The sequence below is a fragment of the Athene cunicularia genome (assembly GCF_003259725.1).
Source record: "Athene cunicularia isolate RWA chromosome 5 unlocalized genomic scaffold, athCun1 chr5_part3, whole genome shotgun sequence".
In the NCBI taxonomy this organism is placed as follows: Eukaryota; Metazoa; Chordata; class Aves; order Strigiformes; family Strigidae; genus Athene; species Athene cunicularia.
Window position 1 is genome coordinate 7130692 of NW_020799103.1, and position 21471 is coordinate 7152162.

Below are 21471 nucleotides of genomic sequence, written 5' to 3' on the forward strand. Positions count from 1 at the left end.
TGCCTTAAGATTCTTCCAGACTTGCATGCCTGACTGGGAAGCAAGGGGGTAACAAAAAGAAATGCCTCAGATCTCTGCAGAGCAAATATATGGGGTAGTGTTTCATAAATTTCCCTAAAGCGTATACAACTGGCATTTGGGCTACATCATCCCCCCTAAATACTGAAGAGAAGTTAATACATTTCAAAACCATTAGTGTGGCTGTTAATCTGTACTTGGAAGACTTTAGCTTTAAGTCTTTCGTTTCAGGGAAAAAGAAAAACAATAAAGAGGCAACGGAATGGAAACAAACTGCAGACTTATTTGCAAATGTAAATTTCTTTGTTGATAGAGACATACATGCCTAAATGTATTAATGTCACATATGGATGAAAAGGTATGCTTATAGTACACTGTGCAGAGAGATTGCTTCCAACACAGATTAGCACAGGAATTATTTCAGACTTGTCACACACAAAAATAACTAAATCATAGTTTTGATAAGAGCTCAGGAAACAACCCAGAAGTTGAACCCAAACACCTTCAGGTTAGTCTATTTTACTTATTTACAAACAAGTGAAATTCAACCGCCTGGACTGCAGAAAGGCAGAATGGATTTTCTGTTTTTAAATACAATAATGTGTGAAATTTTTAAATAGCACCACATTTATGTTAGAAAAAAAAATAAAATAAAACTTTAAGCCAACAGCATTAGCATTTTCAAACAAGGTATCTGAAATGATGTGCCCCAGCAAGAAACTAATTTTGAGGTCGGAGGATCTTCACCTTCTATAATATAGTGGGGGAGTGCAAGAATCGGGGTATCTTCTTTGGTGGCCTTCAGTCAGGTACTCAAAAGGTCAGTTACAGCTCAAACTTTTATGCAACTGATAAGTCACCACAAAAACTCTGTATTGAGAAATTCTGTTCCTATAGCTCTACTCTAGCTTGATGACCAACATACACACTGCATTCTTTTTATCTTTTGGAAACTACGCACAGTGAATATTCTAATATCTAAAGAAAAAAAACCAAACCAGACACAGATACAGATGATGCCTCATATTGTAAGGAAATATTACCTACACAGGCTTTTTAACCTCGCTTTTAATGAGCTTACCAAGTGAATTTTTCTTAATTTGACTATGTTTTTGTGAAGACTGCTGCTTGCAGTTACTCAAAAAAACTAATCTCAATTTATTTGCAGTCCTTAATAAGACTTGCAAATTAAGTTATATCTGTAAATATTTAGGAAGTCCATTGCTGAGCCACTTCATAACCACACAAACTACATCTACGCAGATAATTCTACCAAAGACATCATAGGAGGGCGTGATGTTGATCTACAGCACCACATTCTCTGCTACTCTTCCCTTAAGGCCTCCCTTGCCCTGTACATCCTCATCCCTCACACCAGACACATCTACTATTACTATTTTTCTATTTCACTAGATTCAAAATATTTCCCAGCTGTTCATTGTTTACTGTAACCTAAAAAGCTATTGTTTATGTTCTGTTAAAAAGCTGAAGTTTTCAATTTCTTATTGCAAAAATGAAAACAAATAGCAATTTGGAATCCGGTTTCAAATTCAGGAAGAATTTTAGAATTCTCCATTCGGCACAATTCTCAGTTACATCCACTAACAGTAAAGTGACACAAGATCCACATTATATATCATAAATGCAGGATATTTTGTCAAAGGCTGAAATATAAACATCAAAGAAAGAATGACTATGGTACCAATACTTGTATAAAAGATTAAAAAAATATACATTTTCTTTGGTAATTCTGTGTTCTCTGCATAATTTAACAGTTAGTTGGAGATTCCACTAAAGTTTCTGGGCAGATTTATTATTAGGACACAAATGACTGATGTGATACAATGTGATTTGCAAAGAACTGATAAAATGGTTTCATAGATTATTTAAACAGAGACAGATTTGCCAGGTAGAAAGACAGGGTAAATTAAAAAGGGGATTAGAGCTTCTCTCCAGCTAGGAAGTTGAACCTGATTTGAAGACACAGATTTTCAGAATTGCTGAAAAATGAATTATTTGATATATTTTAACATCCTAAAACAACAATTTTCAAAACATTAACACTAAAAAGCCTATGAAAACTAAAATTCCACAATTTAAATGAATCCATATTTCAATCTTACCATTTAAAACATTAAAACAAAGCAATACAATAAAGTTAAGAATTTAAATTTAATTACATAAATTATAGCTCACTTCCTAGAACAAAACCCCTCAGCTTCTGTTTGTAAAGGCAGTTAATAAAACAAAGCACTCCATTTTTCTCAGCTATTTCTTATGCGGTAATCACATTAAATCTGCCTTTTCATCCAATCTTTCTGAGGGCCGAAGCAAACAACAGCAGTGCAACCCAATAACAGAAAGGCAGTTCTGAACAATTAATCAATGTCACATAGATAGAAAATGACTGATGTTTTTTCACCATTCTGCTGTCCTGTGAGCTGCCTGGAGGAAGCTGTCTCTGGGACTCAGCTGCATCACCTTGCTCTTATCACGCTCAGTTGAATGCAAGTAAACCACACAGTGCCATTGCAGTCTGATTAGGACAAAACTGAATTCATTACGAACCCCTTCCTGCATTTTTATTATCCCTTGGGGAGCCCTGAAATTTGTCCCCAAAAAGGAAAAAAAAAAAAAAAATCAGCAGAAGTGCTGCACAAGCTTGCTAGCAGGGAAAAAAAAAAAAATCCCTAAATCCATACTGATAAATAATACACATCTGATTCCACACTTCACAGGACACCTTATACATGTGCTCTGAACATTCAAAATATTTTTTTTAGTTCTGACTTTTACCATCAGTAAAACTGCAAGCAACTGCATCTTTCAGGTGTGTAAGACCTATGTGTTTAGGCCCAACAAATCATATTTTTTTCAGTCTGTAACCTGATTGATCTAAAAGGATTTGACCAAGCCCAAAGATTCCATGCAGTCTCCTCCTGCATATGTAACCATAACATCTACTTAAGGCTTAAAATGATCCATGGTAATGAACTTGTCATGTGAAGACAACCCTGCCTTTTAATGCAACTTGGTGTTCCCTCCCTCTGTGATTATGCAAAAGATTGGAAGAGGTACTGAAGGTAGCCAGCAATCCTTATCTTCCAGGTTTCATTCTTTTCTTCCTGCGCAAGAGCTTTATGAAGCTAACAGTGAGACAAATAACAACATGGTACTCAAAGCACTCATTCTGCCCCAGGTTAAAATTTAAGAATCTTATGAAGGATCTCACTGGAATTGTTTCAAGGAATGCTGCTAGAAAACTGCAGTGGATTTGGACTAAAGACACTTTAACCACCGAATCACTGGTGAGAAATACCTTTAGAAATTCCCTACGCTGTAAGAATGACAAAACTTCTAAGGGGCAGTCATATATGCCTTCACAGTTATGTAACAGTAAGTTTTCCACTGCTCCTCATGATAAGGTTCTCCTCATTTGAGGGTGACAATTTAAACATTATCTAGTTTTCCACTCTAGACTAACTGGACCCACTATCTTAGGCAACATTGAGGTCTAGCACACAACTGAAGAAAAGCAAGACTCAAAAGAGTTACTCTGGAAGAGTTGACTAGAAAGTAGTTTTCATATACCATCCATCTTACAAGATTAATTTGTGGTGGGACCAAGAGCATCTCCCTTAAACTCGATAGTTTACCCTTAATGCTCCCATTCCTCTCCCTAAACCGCAGGCACCTGCAGCCAGCTGTACACAGATTGCCACCTTCCCATTTGTCCACTTCTCTTACGGAGTCCCCACCCCATGAAGATCCAAAGAGCAGCTTCTGCACCAAGCAGCATCACTGATCCTTTTGGCATTATCCATCTGATCAGTTTTGGTCCACTGATCCACTGATCCTTTTGGCATTATCCATCAGCTGCCCACTTTTATAAACTAAGCAGCTGTTTGCCAACTCCTTTCTGTTACATCACTGTTCACCCTCTTCTGAAACTGTGTTGAGGTTCTCTCTTTTCCTTTCATGCTCTAAGTATATTCTCCAAAGACTTTTTTTGTACCAAACTGGCATGTTTCAACACCCTGAGACAAACTATGGACTAGACTGCTGCAAAGAAGTCTACCCAGCCAGCTGAGCCAGGTAAGACAGCCTTGTATGGCTGCCTAAGGGAACGTGCACACACAGCAAGTGACCGAGATGCCCAAGAGAGCTCCAGTACCAGGAAGAAGAGTAGCTACAGGGAACTGTGAATAGCTCAGGTACCAGAAACAGTAGTTACAGGGAACTGCGAAGGCCAGATACATGGTCCTCCAAAACGTATAGCCGCAGTGGCCAAACTCCTTCACCAAGAACTAGTCTTAATTCACTCTATTTTGTAGTAGAGATCCTAAACTGTATAGCCTTGTCCCAATCCTTCTCTCTCAGCAGTTGCAACAAAATTCTGAGAAAACTAAATTGTTGTTGCTCTATGGAGCCATATGCCCTTTGAGTCACAGCACTTGCCAAGGGGACACACAGAATAGCACAAGAATGCCATCCAAGTTTCCCTGTCTAGATACAGAACTTATCTTTTAATGAGATAAAACAGCCACGGGAAGAGATTCTCTCAATATAGTGCTGGAAAGACACACTTAGAAACATTTCCGACAAGTCAGCAGGATGGTTTTAAACTGCAGATTTCAAAATATACAGCATAAGACATGGAAGACTTAGTGTGACCTCAAAATTCAAGTTTTAACAGTTACTAGATTTTAAAAGCAAGCATCACATTTGGAGGTATCACTTGTAAGAAAACAAGTGACAGAATTCTATAGACACCATGTTGCTGCTGTAGACAGGCAAAACAGACAATAAAATCTCAATTAGGAACCAAATTATCCAACTGGGACGCATAATATTGAAGTATTTCAGTATAAGATCAAAACATTCAGACAGATTAATTGTGCCAGTGTTGTTCTCCTACTTTTAACAAAGCTCTCTAGGTAGACAAATTAACATTTTTCAGTTTGTACATTTACAAACAGCTACCCAATTATGGAGACTGAGGAGCTAAAGATAATCAAGGATTTTACAGGGGCTTAGTTATGTGAGTTCTACTTCAGTTTTGCTGTGCTAGCCCCTTATAGCACCACAGAAAAACAAATCAAGGTTTTATTTCCACTGCAAGGCAATATCAAGAACACAAGATGCTGACAATATGCTGTTTTATTGCTAATAGAATTTGCTTGCATACAGATCTGGGTTTTAACTTAATGCACTGTTACTGAAAAGACTCGGCTGGCCCTTTAAAAATTTTTTTTAAAGCATTTTATTTATTTAGTAAATGCTTGAGACTACCAAATGAAAACCATATTCAGTGTATAATTTTTTCGTCTATGAAACTTAGCAGGAATATTTCAACAAACAACAAAAGGAAGTGACTTATGGTTGGACCATTAATAAGAAATAGATACTGCACTGGCATCTCAATTTCAATTTTCAAAATAAAGAGATTTTCAAACTATGGAAAGGGCTACTAAGTGAAGTCTTGTGCTCTGTAGGGAGTCTACAACACAGTACTCTTTTGTCTGAGAAAGCCCTTTTTTTTCTGGCAATAAAGTATCATCTCGCTTCCTTCTCCAGTTTCTTTCATTTTACTGCTTGCTAAGCAGTTAAAGCATATCCAACACACTGATGCTATTTTGCTTTATTTCATTGTACATCACCTTCAATCCTCTCATCACAGTCTGTGAGGAGGAAAACTAGCTTTTCAGAATACTTGAGTAGTAAAAGACTATCCCTCACTCACACACTATATCTAAACCAAATCATTAGAAATTATCCATTAAAATTATATACAAAGCTGGCTACCATAGATATCAAGCTGAAATTCAGCGGTAGATCAGAAGTATTAATTAGGTGTAACTTTTACAGCCTCATTCTCCAAATCTTTGGACGTAGATTAAACCTCTCCCATGTCATCCCACAGGTTGTGGCAGAAATGGCACAAGAGGGAGGATTAGCTGTAAGCCCCATCCTTTGGCTTCTGATGGCTTGATTCCGTTACTGTTAGATTAGAGATCAAAACATTCAGTCTTTTTTATGGCTGACAAAATAGATCTAGTTTTACAAATAACCTGGCATCAAACAGCTGAGAAAATTAGCTAGTTCACACTGCAGAACAAAACAATTTTGCCATGGCATAAAAGAGCCTTTTTCTGTTAAATACCCAACAGGTTCAAATATCTGTAAACTCAACCTCTTCTACAGAGCAAATCCAAATACAATTAAGTGCTTTATGACCACTTCAGGCATATCCCCAAAAGCTATAAAGCATCCAATAGAGACTTACTACTTCAGTCAGGATTAGAAATCCAAGTGAATCATATTTTTTTACTGGGGAAAAAAACCCCACTGCCCTGTCCAAAAGATGCTTTCAAAACAATAAAGCATTCTAAATGCATTTTATACCACCAAATACTTCTTTCAAAACCTATTAAAAAACTAAAAGCAAATGCCACCATGGGCACAGTGGTCAGATCATTTCAAGACTCAAATAATATTAATTTCTATTTATTTTCCAATATTTACTAGGGGAAGAACTTGTCCTGACTCAGTGTTTCAGATGACACCAAGTTGGGTGGGAGTGTTGATCTGCCTGAGGGTGGGAAGGCTCTACAGAGGGATCTGGATCCATGGGCCCAGGCCAACTGTATGAGGTTCAACAAGGCTCAGGGTCATGTTCTGCACTTGGGTCACAACAACCCCACACAACTCTACAGGCTTGAAGACGACTGGCTTGGAAGCTGCCCCAACAGAAGAGGACCTGGGGATGCTGGTCAACAGCTGGCTGACTGGGAGCCAGCTCTGTGCCCAGGTGGCCAAGAAGGCAAATACCATCCTCGGTTGTATAAGAACAGTGTGGCCAGCAGGGACTGGGAAGTGACTGCCCCTCTGTACTGCTGTGTTCAATACTGTGTTCAGTTTTGGGCCCCTCACTACAAGGAAGATATTGAGGTGCCAGAGTGAGTCCAAAGAGCAACAAAGCTGGTGCAGGATCTGGAACACAGGTCTTACGAGGAGAGGCTGAGGGAACTGGGGTTGTTTAGCCTGGAGAAGAGGATGGTCAGGGGAGACCTTATCGCTCTCTATGACTACCTGAAAGGAGGTTGTAGTGAAGTGGGTGCTGGTCTCTCCTCCCAAGCAGCAAGTGAAAGGACAAGAGGCAAGAGCCTCAAGTTGCACCAGGGAAGATTTAAATTGGGTATTAGGAAAGATTTCTTCACTGAAAGGGTTATCAGCCATTGGAACAGACTGCCCACAGAAGTGGTTGAGTCACCATCCCTGGAGATATTTCAAAGACATGTAGATCTAAGCACTTAGGGATGTGGTTTAGTGGCCCTGGCAGTGTTCCGTTATGGCTGGGCTAGATCTTGAAGGTCTTTTCCAACCTAAATGATTATGTGAACACATTTAGTCCCAAGTGAGTTGTCTTTATCTCCCATTGCTATATATTTCTTATTTTAAGAATTCATATAGAGTATTGATGAATATTTGTAAACACAAGGATAGACATAAAAGGCTGAAGCCTTGCAATGATGCAAATGTATTTAATCTAATGGAGTGACTTTTTTCTTCAGTAAACTTGCATTGAGAAAAGTCCCCTTGAAGAAAAAAAGTTTCCCCAAAAGCAAAGTACACTTGCAGTGGAAGTCAGGTCAACATGTCAGGTACTAACAATAGTAAAACATGAATGAATTAGCACTGCTTCTTACCAAATGTCAGATGACAAACAGCTGGAAGTGCAACTTTACATATACTGCAAAAGAAGTTTGAGCAGTTTCTTCAGTTGGTGAAACGGAAAATGAAAGACAGAAGAAACCAAAGAATATGGTTAACCACAAATTATCAAGATGAATACTTAAGTCACTATTTTTACAATATGAAAAAAGGAAGATAGGGAAATCTGTTCTTAACGTGTTGAGGAAAAAGGATTTTTGAAACAATGAAGGAGAAGGGTCAAAGTCAAAGCAAATGTTATTTTCAAAAATATCACCTAAATAAAGAAACATCCCTATGTAAGTATCAGTAAACACCATCTGCCCTGTTGGGTTTATGTCATCCATGAACAAATATCCCACAGAAATTAAAAACCGGGATTACAAAGGAAATGGAAGTGACATCAAGAGTATCTCTCAGAACGGTCTCTAACACTAGAAATAACTTGTACAGAATCCTAGATTAAAGTGGTAAATTTATATAAGATATAGAAACAGACAGAATGAGTAAAAGGATGGGAGAGGGAAACAATTAATTACAAAGAGAAGGAGATGGGTAAAAATTAAAGAGAAACACAACTCGAACGAGTTTTGTTACGGGAGTAATTTTAAGAAATATGAGCTAATACAGATAAAGGCAGGAGTTATGGCAAAAGTGATTTTGAAGGTCGACTAGGTTGTGTTCACTGCTTCAAAGCACACTGTTTCTGCAGTTGTCTTCAGAAAGTCACCGTACCTAGACTAGAATTCTAGAGCCAGGCACACCTCCTAGTGATTTCACACATTTGGTAAATGTCAAATGATCTATGTAATATTAAATAATGTGCATATTCTAACAAATGTCATTGCACTTAAAATTTCCCTTCACACTCTATGACATTGAAATTTAATGAGTTTCTGCAAGGAGACTTTATCCAGCCTTGTCTAGAAAGAGAACCTGAACAGAACACAAGCCAAGTACAAACGCACCAATGTGTATGTCCACCCCAAGTAGTGAAAGGACTTAAGAATATGCAAGTAAAAGTTGTTTAAGAATATAAAGTCAAACACGAAAGAAATGATTTGTCAGATAACATAGGCCACAGTGCCTTTAGGAAAGAAGCTCTGGATGATAGCTGGAAGAGGCAACTGTAAAAGCAGTTTAGTTGAGGTTAGATGCTGCTTTCACCATTGTACATTCATAATTAGGTCTGTTAAGAGAAACAATATTCCACCCATGTCAATACTTTTCTATAGCACCTCTAAGCCTCTTGATCTCAGTCTTTTTTCCCAGTGTCCACACAAGTTTTTGTTTGTCTTCCCTCAATACGTCCAATCTATTTATAAACTGTTTAGGTTGGGGCCACATATTACCATGAGTTTATTAACCAACCAGCAGAAGTGAGCCCCAATTCTGAGGTTTTTCCCCTGGTCCTGCTAGGTCTGTAATGAAAAATGGCCCTCAAAGATGATTAATTCATCATCAGGTAAGAGTTCAACAGTGGTGAGTAAATATCTAGTGGTTAAGTGGATGAAAATAAAACAGCATAAAAATTTCCATTGATTATTAAAAAGACTAGGAGAGTCTGAAAGAAAATGCAGTTCTACAGGAATAAGAGGGCAAGACTTGTCATTCCTGACCTGTTGTGTGCCCATCCTCTTGCATGACTATCTTGTGACAGCCAATACACATATTTCTGTGTCTACCATGCAAGGAATATTTGACTACTTGCACGGAAATATGTTTTCAACACTTACCCAAGTGAACTAATTAAAACCACTAACAAGCATCACTTTAGTCTTCAATATCTTACCTCAACAATCTATCATCTGAATTTTGGATTATCCCTGACAACAACAAAAGCCTTTTTACTTGCATCAAGTTCAAGGTGAAACATATTACAGTACTTATCCGTTTTATAAAAATTTACAGTGTATCAAAAAAACATTTTCCATACTTCAATGGATCAAGTTCATGGCTGCAAGTTATCTGAAACTGTTTTCAATTTACAGAGTAATCCCACAGTGCCAGGTACAACACATCATGAATCAAATCATGATTCATTTAACAAATACAGCATAGTTCAGGAGCACTACAAAAAATTCTATGCAATCACTTGACAAATATGATACTTAAGAACAACAGTAATGTTAAAATTAAGAGAAAATTAATAGCAGTGTTCTGGTCTTGCATTTTTCTGCTTCAAAAATGCTTTGATACGGTTTTCTCATCAAAATTACAGTATGGAACTATGCAAGTATAAGTCATACACTCACAACATAGCTATGCAGACATTTATATGTATTCTTAACATGAATTTTGTATAGATACAATATGTCCCAGTGCTTTGCTGAGACAAAAAAATTCTTTAACAGCAGCTGAAAGATTTATTTCCTAGATCTTTTAAACACTTACATCTTTTTATAAGTATTTTAGATTTAAATTTAATGACAATAGCTGTGTAACACAATCAGTGTTGCACCACAACAGAATTTAAATATACCTGCTTCTACAGGAATTGGTTTCTCCAGGAGAAAAACTGTCTGTTTCCAGTGTGTTTTGGTACACTGGGGACCAGTTGAAAACAAGACCTGCAATGGAAGAGTTCAAGAGTTTGATTAACAACAACATTTTTGATATCACACCACATCAATCAATTACTAAACACACATGCACATGAAGTGTTTGTTACAACAAAACAGACTGACTACCAAACACCTTGAGGCAGAATAAAATACAGAAACACCCTCATCTCTCAAAGACATTTTAAAAATGCATGTGAAATACTCACCTTGTTGTGACAGTTCTTCTCAAAAAATATATCAAAATAACCAGCAACTGCCTATTAAAAAAAGAGGAAAGTCTATCATTAATATATACATTTATTGGGATTTCCAGTCCTTTTCAAGCCTTTACTAAGAGAAACAAGCTTATATTTATGCTTTCAGGCATGTTAAAAATCCCAAGTCAAAAAATAAACCGTCATCACACTTTTGTCCTACTTGAGAATATTCAGCCCCCTGTAACTGCATTTTATTACATATCAAATTCTAATCTGTTTCCAAAATAACTCCCACACCCTAACTACAACTAGAATGACATAGGAGAAAACAGCCTTTCAGATGTGCAAATCCACAAGCACAAAATTCAGTCCTTGTCTCCTCCCACGACTCTCACGAGATACACACAGAGTACGAGGGGGATCCTGCATGACGTGTTCACTCTTTGCATAGCTTAACGCTATTCTCCACAAAAGCTCCCTGTGAACAGAGGTAGAGAATAACCAAGCAGGGAATATTTTTTTGCCTCTACTACACACACAGATAAGGAGAAAGATTCACAAATGCTTCATGCTGGCCTTTCTAGCAGTTAATAGTTTCTAATAGCAATTCTCCATAGGATTCCCTGGAATCCTTCTTCTGTCCCTCCTGCCACCCCACTTCTAACTGCAAAAAAAAAAAAAAAGCCTCTTCAGTGCATAATTCATTAGTGGGACTTTTCTTACAGCTGGAAAAGAAAAACAAAAAGTCTGTGCACAAAACTATACCAACACTACTAGTTACACAGGCCTTCAATGCTGGCCTGCTTTTTTGATAAAAAAAACCCTTACGAGAGTCCTGGAAATTTCAAGAATTCTAATAAAGAACTGGAAGATGCTAATAAAATGCCATCCACTCCACAGTTTCACCTGAAATCTTGTCCATGCTCACCTTCGTTTGCTTTCTACTGTCTCCCTACAAAAAGGCTAAAGCAAATCAGGGTGTGGGCCCAAGGCAAAGTTATGCTTTTCTGTTACATGTCAGCCTGAAGAAATGACCCAGCACAGAGCTTTTGAGTAACTCCATCTACAGCACCTGGGGACTCTATCCCTGGGACAGCAGGAAGGGATTCTCCCCACATCAGCTATAGCACATTCAAGTAAGATATGTACTACGTCAGTGATGGCAAGCCTGCTAACATGAAAACTCACTGCAAACAACTGATGATAACATTTATCTCACAGCACCAGTGTTTGTCTCCTACTCTAAGTCTACAAAACTGGTTGTTCTGAACAGATACAAAGGACAAGTTCTGTAGCAATCTCTTCATATTGACTGAGATAGATTAAGAAGGAAAAAAAAAAGTCAAACATGCCTACAAAATTAAGGTAATGCACTGAATGGCACAAGGCTTTATTACTATGGAACATTTAATATGAACAGTAGCTAAACCATTCTAGTAATTTTCCTCTGTAGTCGAAATCCAGAACTGATTTCACCAACATGGGGGTGATTACAGTATCTTAAAGCAACTAAGTCTATGTTAATGCACCTGTATTAGCTTTTCAACCTAAGGTCACTCCAGATAAGCCTGGAAAGTTCCAAATTCCAATGTGGGTAAATATTCCTTAAAAAATGAACCAAGGAGACGCTGAGGGACCTTTGTGACAAATGAGCACCAGATGTTGGAAACAACGACTCTTCCATCCCTTAAGTGAAGTCTTATCACTCAATGATGAGAATTTCATTCCCAGGTGAATTACAACCTTATCTCTAATATGTCTTTTTTGAGTAAAGATTGAGAATGTTTTGACAAAGCTTTATTGATCCATCAGACTACTTTTATTGATGCACAATCTTTTCTGGACATTAGTCAGAGATTTACTAAGGCATAAAAATAGTTTTCAATCATCAGGTTAATACTGGTGATATGCTTACAAATAAGACCTAGGATATGATAACTGAAGAAAGGAAAACAAGGTCGAGACAACAAAAGTACATTAAGAATTATGGGGGGGGAAAAAATTACTTTCAAAGAAAATGAGACAATCAAGCTACATTTTGGACCAGAAAGCTAAAGGCTCCAAGCAGACATAGATAAATACAATTATCTATATACATGGCAGCAAGAAGTAACGGAAACACCCTTCGTGCTACCCTGAGAAAACATCCCCAGATGAGCATTTTTTTGGGATCAAGTCTGGGCTGAAAAGAAACTGCAGTTAGAAGCAAAGAAACTGTCCCCTGCTATTTTCTACCTCCCATACTCAGGGAAACAGGATTTATACGCCTTCTGTAAATTAATAGGATAAATAACCATCTTATTCCCTACAGTATCAGGGGTTTTCTAACTGAAACACCAACTATCTAGAGATAGTAACGCTAACTATTACACATAAAAGGCCACCTTATGCAGAGCTCCAAGGATCACAGAGCGCAAGTTCAAAGGATTACAGAGAACAAGAGTTCTACATTGATCCATTCAATTTTTTGTTACGTTCTAAAATGGATATATGTCCTTCAACATTGATACTGAAATAGTTGAGCCAAAAAAAAAAGTATGTAGTTAGCTACTTGTCTCGATATTTCCTTTAACAACTCATACAACCCATTCCAATACTTCTGAGTATGAATCATTCAATTAGAAGTTTTATCAAAAGAAACAGGCTGGGCTTCCAGGATAAAATACAGGGAGGGCATGCAGGATCTCAGCATAGCTTTAAGAGTTTTTTTGTAGGAAGCAAGCAAGGAAGGAACTCAAGAGAAAAGGAAGACTCAAATTTGCAGTTAATCCAGAAAACCTTAGTCTAAAGAATGGGTGGGCCTATGTCAAAGCTCTTGACACCCAGTTCAGTGATTTGTTCATACCAGAAAAGAACCTGACAGCTTCTTACAACCACCCAAGCTTTGCTTAAAGTAATCTAGGAATTCAAAGAATAGACCATTATAGCCTTACTATGATGGTCTGGTTTTATTTATCTAACACAGAGCAAGTACAAATTTTAACAATTAATTCCTACCAGGACACTTTAAATCCAGAGTGTAGCTTTTTTTCATTACAGCTCAATATTATAAATCTTTTCAGTTATTCTAGTAGCATCAAAACATTTAATTTTCAAAAAATTGGTGAGTGACACTACATCTTTAATACAGAAAGAAAGCTTTCTTTGCAATATTAAAGTCTTTACTAAACCTGTTTCCCACAGCATTCTCCTGGGGAAACTGGCTGCCTATGGTTTGGATGGGTGCACTCTTCAGTGGGTTAAAAAACCGGCTGGATGGCTGAAAGAATCATGGTGAATGAGGTTCAATCCAGTTAGCAGCTGGTCACGAGTAACATTCCCCAGGGCCCAGTACTGGGGCCAGATTTCTTTAATATCTCTATCAATGATCTGGATGAGGGGATCAAGTGCACCCCCAGTAAATTTGCAGATGACACCAAGTTGGGTGGGAGTGTAGATCTACGTGAGGGTAGGAAGACTCTACAGAGGGATCTGGACAGGCTGGAGTGATAGACCCAGGCCAACTGTATGAGGTTCAACAAGGCTCAGGGTCATGTCCTGCACTTGGGTCACAACCACCCCATGAAACACTAGACTTGGGGAAAGCTGCCCCAACAGAAGAGGACCTGGGGGTGCTGGTCAACAGCTGGCTGACTGGGAGCCAGCTGTGTGCCCAGGTGGCCAAGAAGGCCAATACCATCCTCGGTTGCATCAGAACAGTGTGGCCAGCAGGGACTGGGAAGTGACTGTCCCTCTGTACTGCTGTGTTCAATACTGTGTTCAGTTTTGGGCCCCTCACTACAAGGAAGATATTGAGGTGCCAGAGTCCAAAGAAGAGCAACAAAGCTGGTGCAGGATCTGAAGCACAGGTCTTATGAGGAGAGGCTGAGGGAACTGGGGTTGTTTAGCCTGGAGAAGAGGATGGTCAGGGGAGACCTTATCGCTCTCTACAACTACCTGAAAGGAGGTTGTACTGACATGAGTGTTGGTCTCTTTTCCCTGGTAAGAAGTGATAGGACAAGAGGAAACAGCTTCAAGTTGCACCAGGGGAGGTTTAGACTGGATATTAGGAAAGATTTCTTCACTGAAAGGGTTATCAGCCATTGGAACAGGCTGCCCAGGGAAGTGGTTGGGTCATCATCCCTGGAGATATTTCAAAGACATGTAGATCTAAGCACTTAGGGATGTGGTTTAGTGGTGGACTTGGCAATGTTATATTTACAGTTGGACTCAATGATCTTAAAGGTCTTTTTCCGTTTAAATGATTCAATCTCACTGGCAAAGTATTGGAGGATTCAAAGCTGCTATACAGTTCTAGTTATTTCTCCCCTCAGTGTTTTCCGAGAAGCTTTACATAAAGCATTGAAATTTCTGCTTCTACATGAAACAGTAGTTAAGTCTTCCTTGAAGAAGTTACGAAAAACTAAAATCTCTGCATTACAGAAGCCTATTTCAATACTCCCAAATGCAAGTGCTAAGAAAGCTGTGAACAAAGGTTAGGGTTAGGGTTGGCCAAACCCTTTGGTCCTTGAAGCGGCCTTGCACCACTACAGAAATTACCTGGTACCCCACATTAATGCCTTTGGAAAAGAAAAAGCCAGAAGTACATGCAGATCATACTTTCTACAATTTTATCTACAACCACTAGTCCTGTATGTTTAAAAATAATATCTCACAAATCTAAAACCCTACACAAATCAAAGTTGGAATACCGGATAATACAAAACTAGCTACAAAACTGTGGTTCTGATTATTATCTTTTTAGGAATTTATATCTTACCTTATACCTAAACATTTTTTTTCTATTATTTACTTGGTGGTGGTTTTATGCTGAAATGAACAATGAATAATACGTATCTTTTATATTTAAGTACATTGCAGTGAAATAGTTCTGTAAACTTGAAGTTCAAAATATTTTATTTTCATTTCACTTTTGAACACTACCACAAATTGCAGTAGCTGTAACAGTCAATCACAAACTTCTATTAAATATGCAATGCTACATACAAAGAAAGATATTTTGAATGTTTACAGCTTGAAGGAAGATTCAACACCCCCATCCCCCGCTTCGTGTTGTAAAATTTAACACATGTAGCTAAACAGCAAAATATAAGGGGAAAAAAAAAATCAAACTCTTACAAGTGGCATACAGAAGCAATCACAGACACAAGCATATTAAAACAGAATACAGGGCTGGCCAATTTTTATTAAAGGTGGAATTTTTACAAGAAGTCAAACTGAAGAAAAAAATCCAAAGCAGATATTACCCCCATAAATTCTAGATGATATTTAGAACTACTGCCTTGGTGGATTTTTTTGTTTGGTGGGGTTTTTTTAAGCATAAGGATAACAGTTATTTCTTGCATGCAGTTTCCATGGTCTTTTTGCCACCTTTGACAGCTCATTTACAACTTCACCAGCGACTAATCAGCAAGAACTTAAGCCTCCTCTGGAAGAATCTTTCAAGTGCCAGTCTCTTGAGTAGCATGAAAAAGGAAAACAGAAATAATGACTTCTAAACTGATAATAAATAACTGCAACTCTAGCCTGACACATGCTCTAGCCTCAAAGGATGTTCAATATTAGGAAACACTGCAGAAATATTATTCTTTCTGTTCTCAAATAAATTGCCAGGAGAAAAGCAGAGCTATGAGGACAAAAACTTCAACCCTAGAACAAAGTCTCCATGTTTACCAAGGAAGCTAAGTAGTTAAATAAAGAACCAAGAAAATATTTAGGAACAGATATACATTACTGAGACTGCAAAGCATCATCCTATAAAGTTCACTCAACTAAGAATAAAATATTCCTGAAATTAGAATAGCAGCCACTAACTTCTACCTGACTGTCAAATCCATGTTTTGATGAAGAGTTCATGCAAAGTAGCTTAAGGCCTCCATCCATCACTGAGGATTTCTAAGGTGTTCATGCAACCATATGAACTGTAAATGAAAAACGTCCTCCCAGTAAGATCTGCTTGTCTTGAGCATATTTTTCTTCCCTGCCAGATGAATTATTTTGAGCCTATTTTTCTCCCTTTTATTCACGTAACATGTACCAAATATATTAAGATCACAAAATACTTCAACATACATAATAGATGAATATTAGTACATATTATTTATACTTTTCCACTTAAGAGCCTTCAGTTGAAGTGAGAAGGGGAGTCCAAATTTTACTTAAATATGTATGAATACTAAGGCTTTTTTTCTAAAGAAAACAGCTGGCTGTTCATGCAGCATTTTAACAGGGTAAAACAAATGAGACTGCTCGACTCCTTATGAGAACGCAAAGACATCCTTACCAATTCACTTAGGAACATGGAAATTAAAAATTATCATCATTGCTATCACCTACAGTGAGTAATTTATCATTCTTGCTCTTCACTAGTATCATGTTCCAACAGCGAGTGGCTACAACAAATACAATTAGACAGCTGGCCACAGAAGTAGGAGATAATGTGCTTTTGATGGAGTTTATCCAAGCATGGAGATGGAATGTTTGTCATCCATGCAGCAGAGTTGCTGCATTTTTATCACAGGGAAAAGAAATCCCTTGCTATTAAAACCCAGCAATTTCGTGTTTTGAAAATACTAAGAACCTGGAGAACACTGTAGAGGAGACTGCCAATAACTAAATAAGATCAGAAGAACAAACACCGCTTCGTAACATAACAGTAGTCTTTCCTTTAAACAGAAATAAGGCGTACAGGATGCATTTGATTGTGGTACCCATAGCCAGATTTCCAACTTCTAGCTTTAAAAATTTAGTTTCTCAGCTAAAGTTGGAATTAAAGATTTATATGCTAATACTTATTGTGAGCTCCCAAGTGGAAGATTGGATGTTAAGAAATGAAACTGTCTAGTATTTAGGATTTTAATGTGCAAAGATTTTTTCCTTAGTAAAAATAATTTTCTACAGTCAACTCAACTTCCTTTTTCCGCCTAAAGGTTTTAATACCTCAGTCACGTTGCCTGCTTCATTATCCTTCTTTCACCCCCCTTCTCCCTCCCACTTTTTATACACATCCCCTGCTTTTTGACAAGATCTCTTGGGAGCAATGAAGAGATACTGCCATTTTGCTCCCAGGGGATATTGTTATTCAGCTAGGAAAGATCAACCTTGATGGACTCACAGGGGAAACGCTCGCAAACAAAAGAGAAAGTTTGTCAATTGATTTCTATACTGAGGGTAATCACCATTATATTTTATCTCAAAAGCTCACACAGTGATCAACTTAGAACACAATTAATGGAATATTTTCCTAGCAGCATCTACTAACTGATATTAGCCAGATGTCTCACTAAAATCAGTAGTGACAAACCCTAGCTCTTCACTAGGGAAATGCACTTTTGCAGCTAATTAAATTTATTTTGGGGCATTATCTTTGTAAGACTGAAATCAAGTCAACTTGCACTAAAAGTGCTTTGGAACAATTTTATATAATGATTCCATGCAACTGTTTCATGCTTAGAAAAATCTTCACTCTTTGAAAACTAAAGTAATGATAAATAAATTTAATGCTAAAAGATACTACTTTGTGGTAAACCAGAGAACAAATGAAAGTAAAATCAACAGAAAGAATACGTGCTCTAAAAAAAAGCCCTGAATTCACCCCCAGCTTCTGAAAGATTAAGCATCACATACAAGATCAGTTAAAAATCTTTATTTTTGCTCAATATTTCCATATTTTGCAGGTTTATTAAGATTTTTTTTTCTTCAAGACTAATTGCTTGAACATTGGGAAGAAAAACCTATTTAGAGCATTAAGCATTTTTTTTAAAGATATGACTCAAATGCATTGCATGAGCCTCCACAATACACTTAGAACGCACCTACAGATAGACATCAGGCTGACCTGTTAAGAATATGACTTAATACCCCGCTAGCATTTGGTTTGGTTTGGTTTTTTTCCCCCTACAAAATTACGAGAGCGATTTAAAATAATTTACAGGTGGAAGGACAGACAAATCAGATATGTGGCAACTAATACTATACTCTTAGGTTTTAGGAGCTACACAGTTTTTCTATTTCATAGAAGCTCATCACTAAGCCTGGGCATTTTGTCCTTAGTCCATTTAGCTAAACACAGAAAACAGTTCGCTTATTTGCATACTGAATTGCATGGTTTTCAAACAACCTCTAGTACAATTAAAGTGGCAGTATCATACAATCAGATAATTAGCCAAGAGGTCAGCAGGAAGACCCTCCAAGAGCAAAACCAGCAATAATACCTAGAAAGAAGAGAAATATCTATTTCAGCACTTGCGTTTTCAGTAATTAAAAGGTTTGTACTAAAAAGTGACCAAGCAAATTGGAGGGCAGGGAAAAAAAAAAAATAAAAAAAAAAAAATCAAAGGATGAGAAAGAGGTAGATGACAAATCCCAAAGGTTAGCATTAAGCTTGAGAGGCTAATCTTCCTGTGCTCCCTCCAGTCAAAAACAGAAAGGAAGCTCTGTTCCTAGCTCTCTACTAGGTGAAGCTTCCCCACAGCCTTTACGAAATCCTCCCAAAAGCGTTTAACAGAACAATTAAGAAGAATAAAGAATGGGGAAATAAGAAGAGGTCAGCTTCTCTCTTGAGACTGAAAATAAACACAGGATTTCAAACACTATCTATTAAGGGAGGGGGGCAGAGGGGCAAACGGACTGAGGAAAAAAAACTAAAGTCAGATTTTAGAGGTATTTGACATCTTGCCACAGAAATGAGAAGTACAGCCTCTCCTGCCTGAGGGGTCCTGGGGATGTTCCAAGTCCAATCAAAACAAATGGTGCAATGAGTTGGTAAACAGACTGCATTATGGCTGTGACTCCTGTCAGCTTTTACAACTTTCTGTCCTGTTACCACAGGCAGGTAAACAGGTTGATGGGAGGAAGCGGCAGACCCCAACATGACTAATGCCTCCAGAGTTGTCAGCTGAAAGCTTAGCTCTTCAACACTGAATATGATGTTGGGTACTCCAAGCAGAGGTGGTCACAACTGTGCACTTGCTAAGTTACCTCCTGTGAGTGCTAACATCTGCAAAAACAAGTTCAGCAACAGCAACCACACATTCCATGCTGCTGACCCATTTCCATGTAAGAATGTCTCCCGTATGTACACTTCTCCACACCCACACCGTGCCTTGGAAACAAACAGCATGGAAACCCGTGCCCCACAACATGATGACACAGTGCAAACTAGTAGCCCACCTGCAACAGGATCCACAAAATCACTAACGTAGCACCATGCACCCAAGCTTTCCACTTGTTTGGTTTATGAAGACAGACCATTAAACAGAGGGAATTCTAGTTCTGACGGTAACACTGGTCTGAAGTTCACTTGGCTGTTGATGGCAACACTAGGAATAAGACAACCAAATCTATCTTCACACTTTTATGGCACAGAAGGAGCTGGGAGAGAGCTGCTTTGAAATGAATTTTAGGTTGTAAGCTAAAAAAAGTGATATATATACACAAGCATATAAGGATGGATTTCCAAATTGTTTAATTTTTTGATTTTTTTTTTAAATAAAGAAAAAATATTTTAAAATGTTCGTATTTTTAAAATGCAAAAGTCAGAACAGACAAGTACAAAAAGCTAGAATTCTGTGACATATAAGCATTATTTTGTGCAAAAAAATGAAAAGCCAGTAGAACAACAAAACATGGATTCAAACAAGAAAAACATCAAACGTTATTTTCAGAGGACAAATCGCAATCTTGAAGCATCTCCTCAAAAATTCTCAATATAAATAATGGACTTTTATTGTTCATTTACTGCAAGGTTAGGCAGCCTGATATGATGGATGAACTGTCAACCCCCAACTAAAATTCCACAATCCATCATAGAAAGAGTGGAAATTTCACTCAAAGTGTCAATAAACCTAAATGATGAAGTGCAAAATACTTTACAGAGTTCTGATCATTTTTTAGAACCTGCATTCACTGCAAAATTTCAGAAACGCTGCTCCTCCCCCACTTCCCTCCCCTTCTCCCTGCAAGTCATAAAATGCAGATGTACATCTTGATTTATAAGTCAATGATACCACAGAATCATAGAACAGAAATCAAGTTTTTGTAAAGGTCTAGTGCTAAGGAAAATGATGTTTACAAAGTAAGTTATTTTACTCTGCCCAAACATCAACTAATTAGTTATTAACTAATCAGTTAATTCAAAAAGTGGCCACATAACGAAATTAACCCAGGGCTGCACTGGAGCTTGGTCTGAAATCAAAGCTGACCCTGCCCTGAGGCAACTAGAATTATTCTATGATCCTATGACAATTAAAAACAGGAGATTTTTTTTGTAAATGCACAATAAAAAGATATAGATCTCCATTTCATGAAAAACAAGAGGTTATCATGTCTTTACTTAATTTGGTGATAATTCAAAATACTTATGAAGTGTTTGTACACAGCTACTAAATCACACTAACAACAATGCTTTAAATTATATACACAGGAAAACTTCACTTTATAACACCAACGAACTCTTACGCATCCTGTTACACAGCAGAAGTGGCAGCAGATGCAGCAGCATGAACTAAGACGCAGACCCATCCTAAACCAGGTATTATATTGCTTGACATAGGTATCCAAGACTTGGATATCAGCTCAAGTGCCTATATTATACAGCAACATATTATTTGTATCCATACTAAAAGTCTGTTTCTCCTCTTCATATACACACACGAAAGCCAAATAAACCAGTTGTAACAAACCTATCACAATATATTAAAAATTAACTACCAATGACCCCTTTGGACTTGATGTTGTGATGTGCCGTGACTTAAAGCTAAGTATCAAACTCCCAGCAGAAGTATCACAATATACTATTTCGTTTTTACAACAGATCTCAGAACCTAATACAAACTTCTGTCAAATCTGATTAGGACATTTCAATAAATTGTTAGAAAGAATTTATAATTGATGTCGAATGTAAAAGCATGTTACTGCAATCATAAAATCTGTAAAAATTAGGTCATCCTGCCTTTGCTTATAATTTATTATTTAATAAC

General features: G+C 37.6%; 1 protein-coding gene across 1 annotated transcript in view; it reads right to left on the minus strand.

Annotated features, from left to right (window-relative positions):
• PRMT3 (protein arginine methyltransferase 3) overlaps positions 1-21471 on the minus strand; it is a gene marked incomplete at its 5' end in the record, with an annotated part of 70943 nt that overhangs the window by 7412 nt on the left and 42060 nt on the right. The window contains 2 exons of the mRNA XM_026850690.1: positions 10214-10301; positions 10502-10552. Of these exons, the coding sequence (XP_026706491.1) occupies positions 10214-10301; positions 10502-10552 (139 nt within the window). The remainder of the gene's footprint in view (positions 1-10213; positions 10302-10501; positions 10553-21471) is intronic.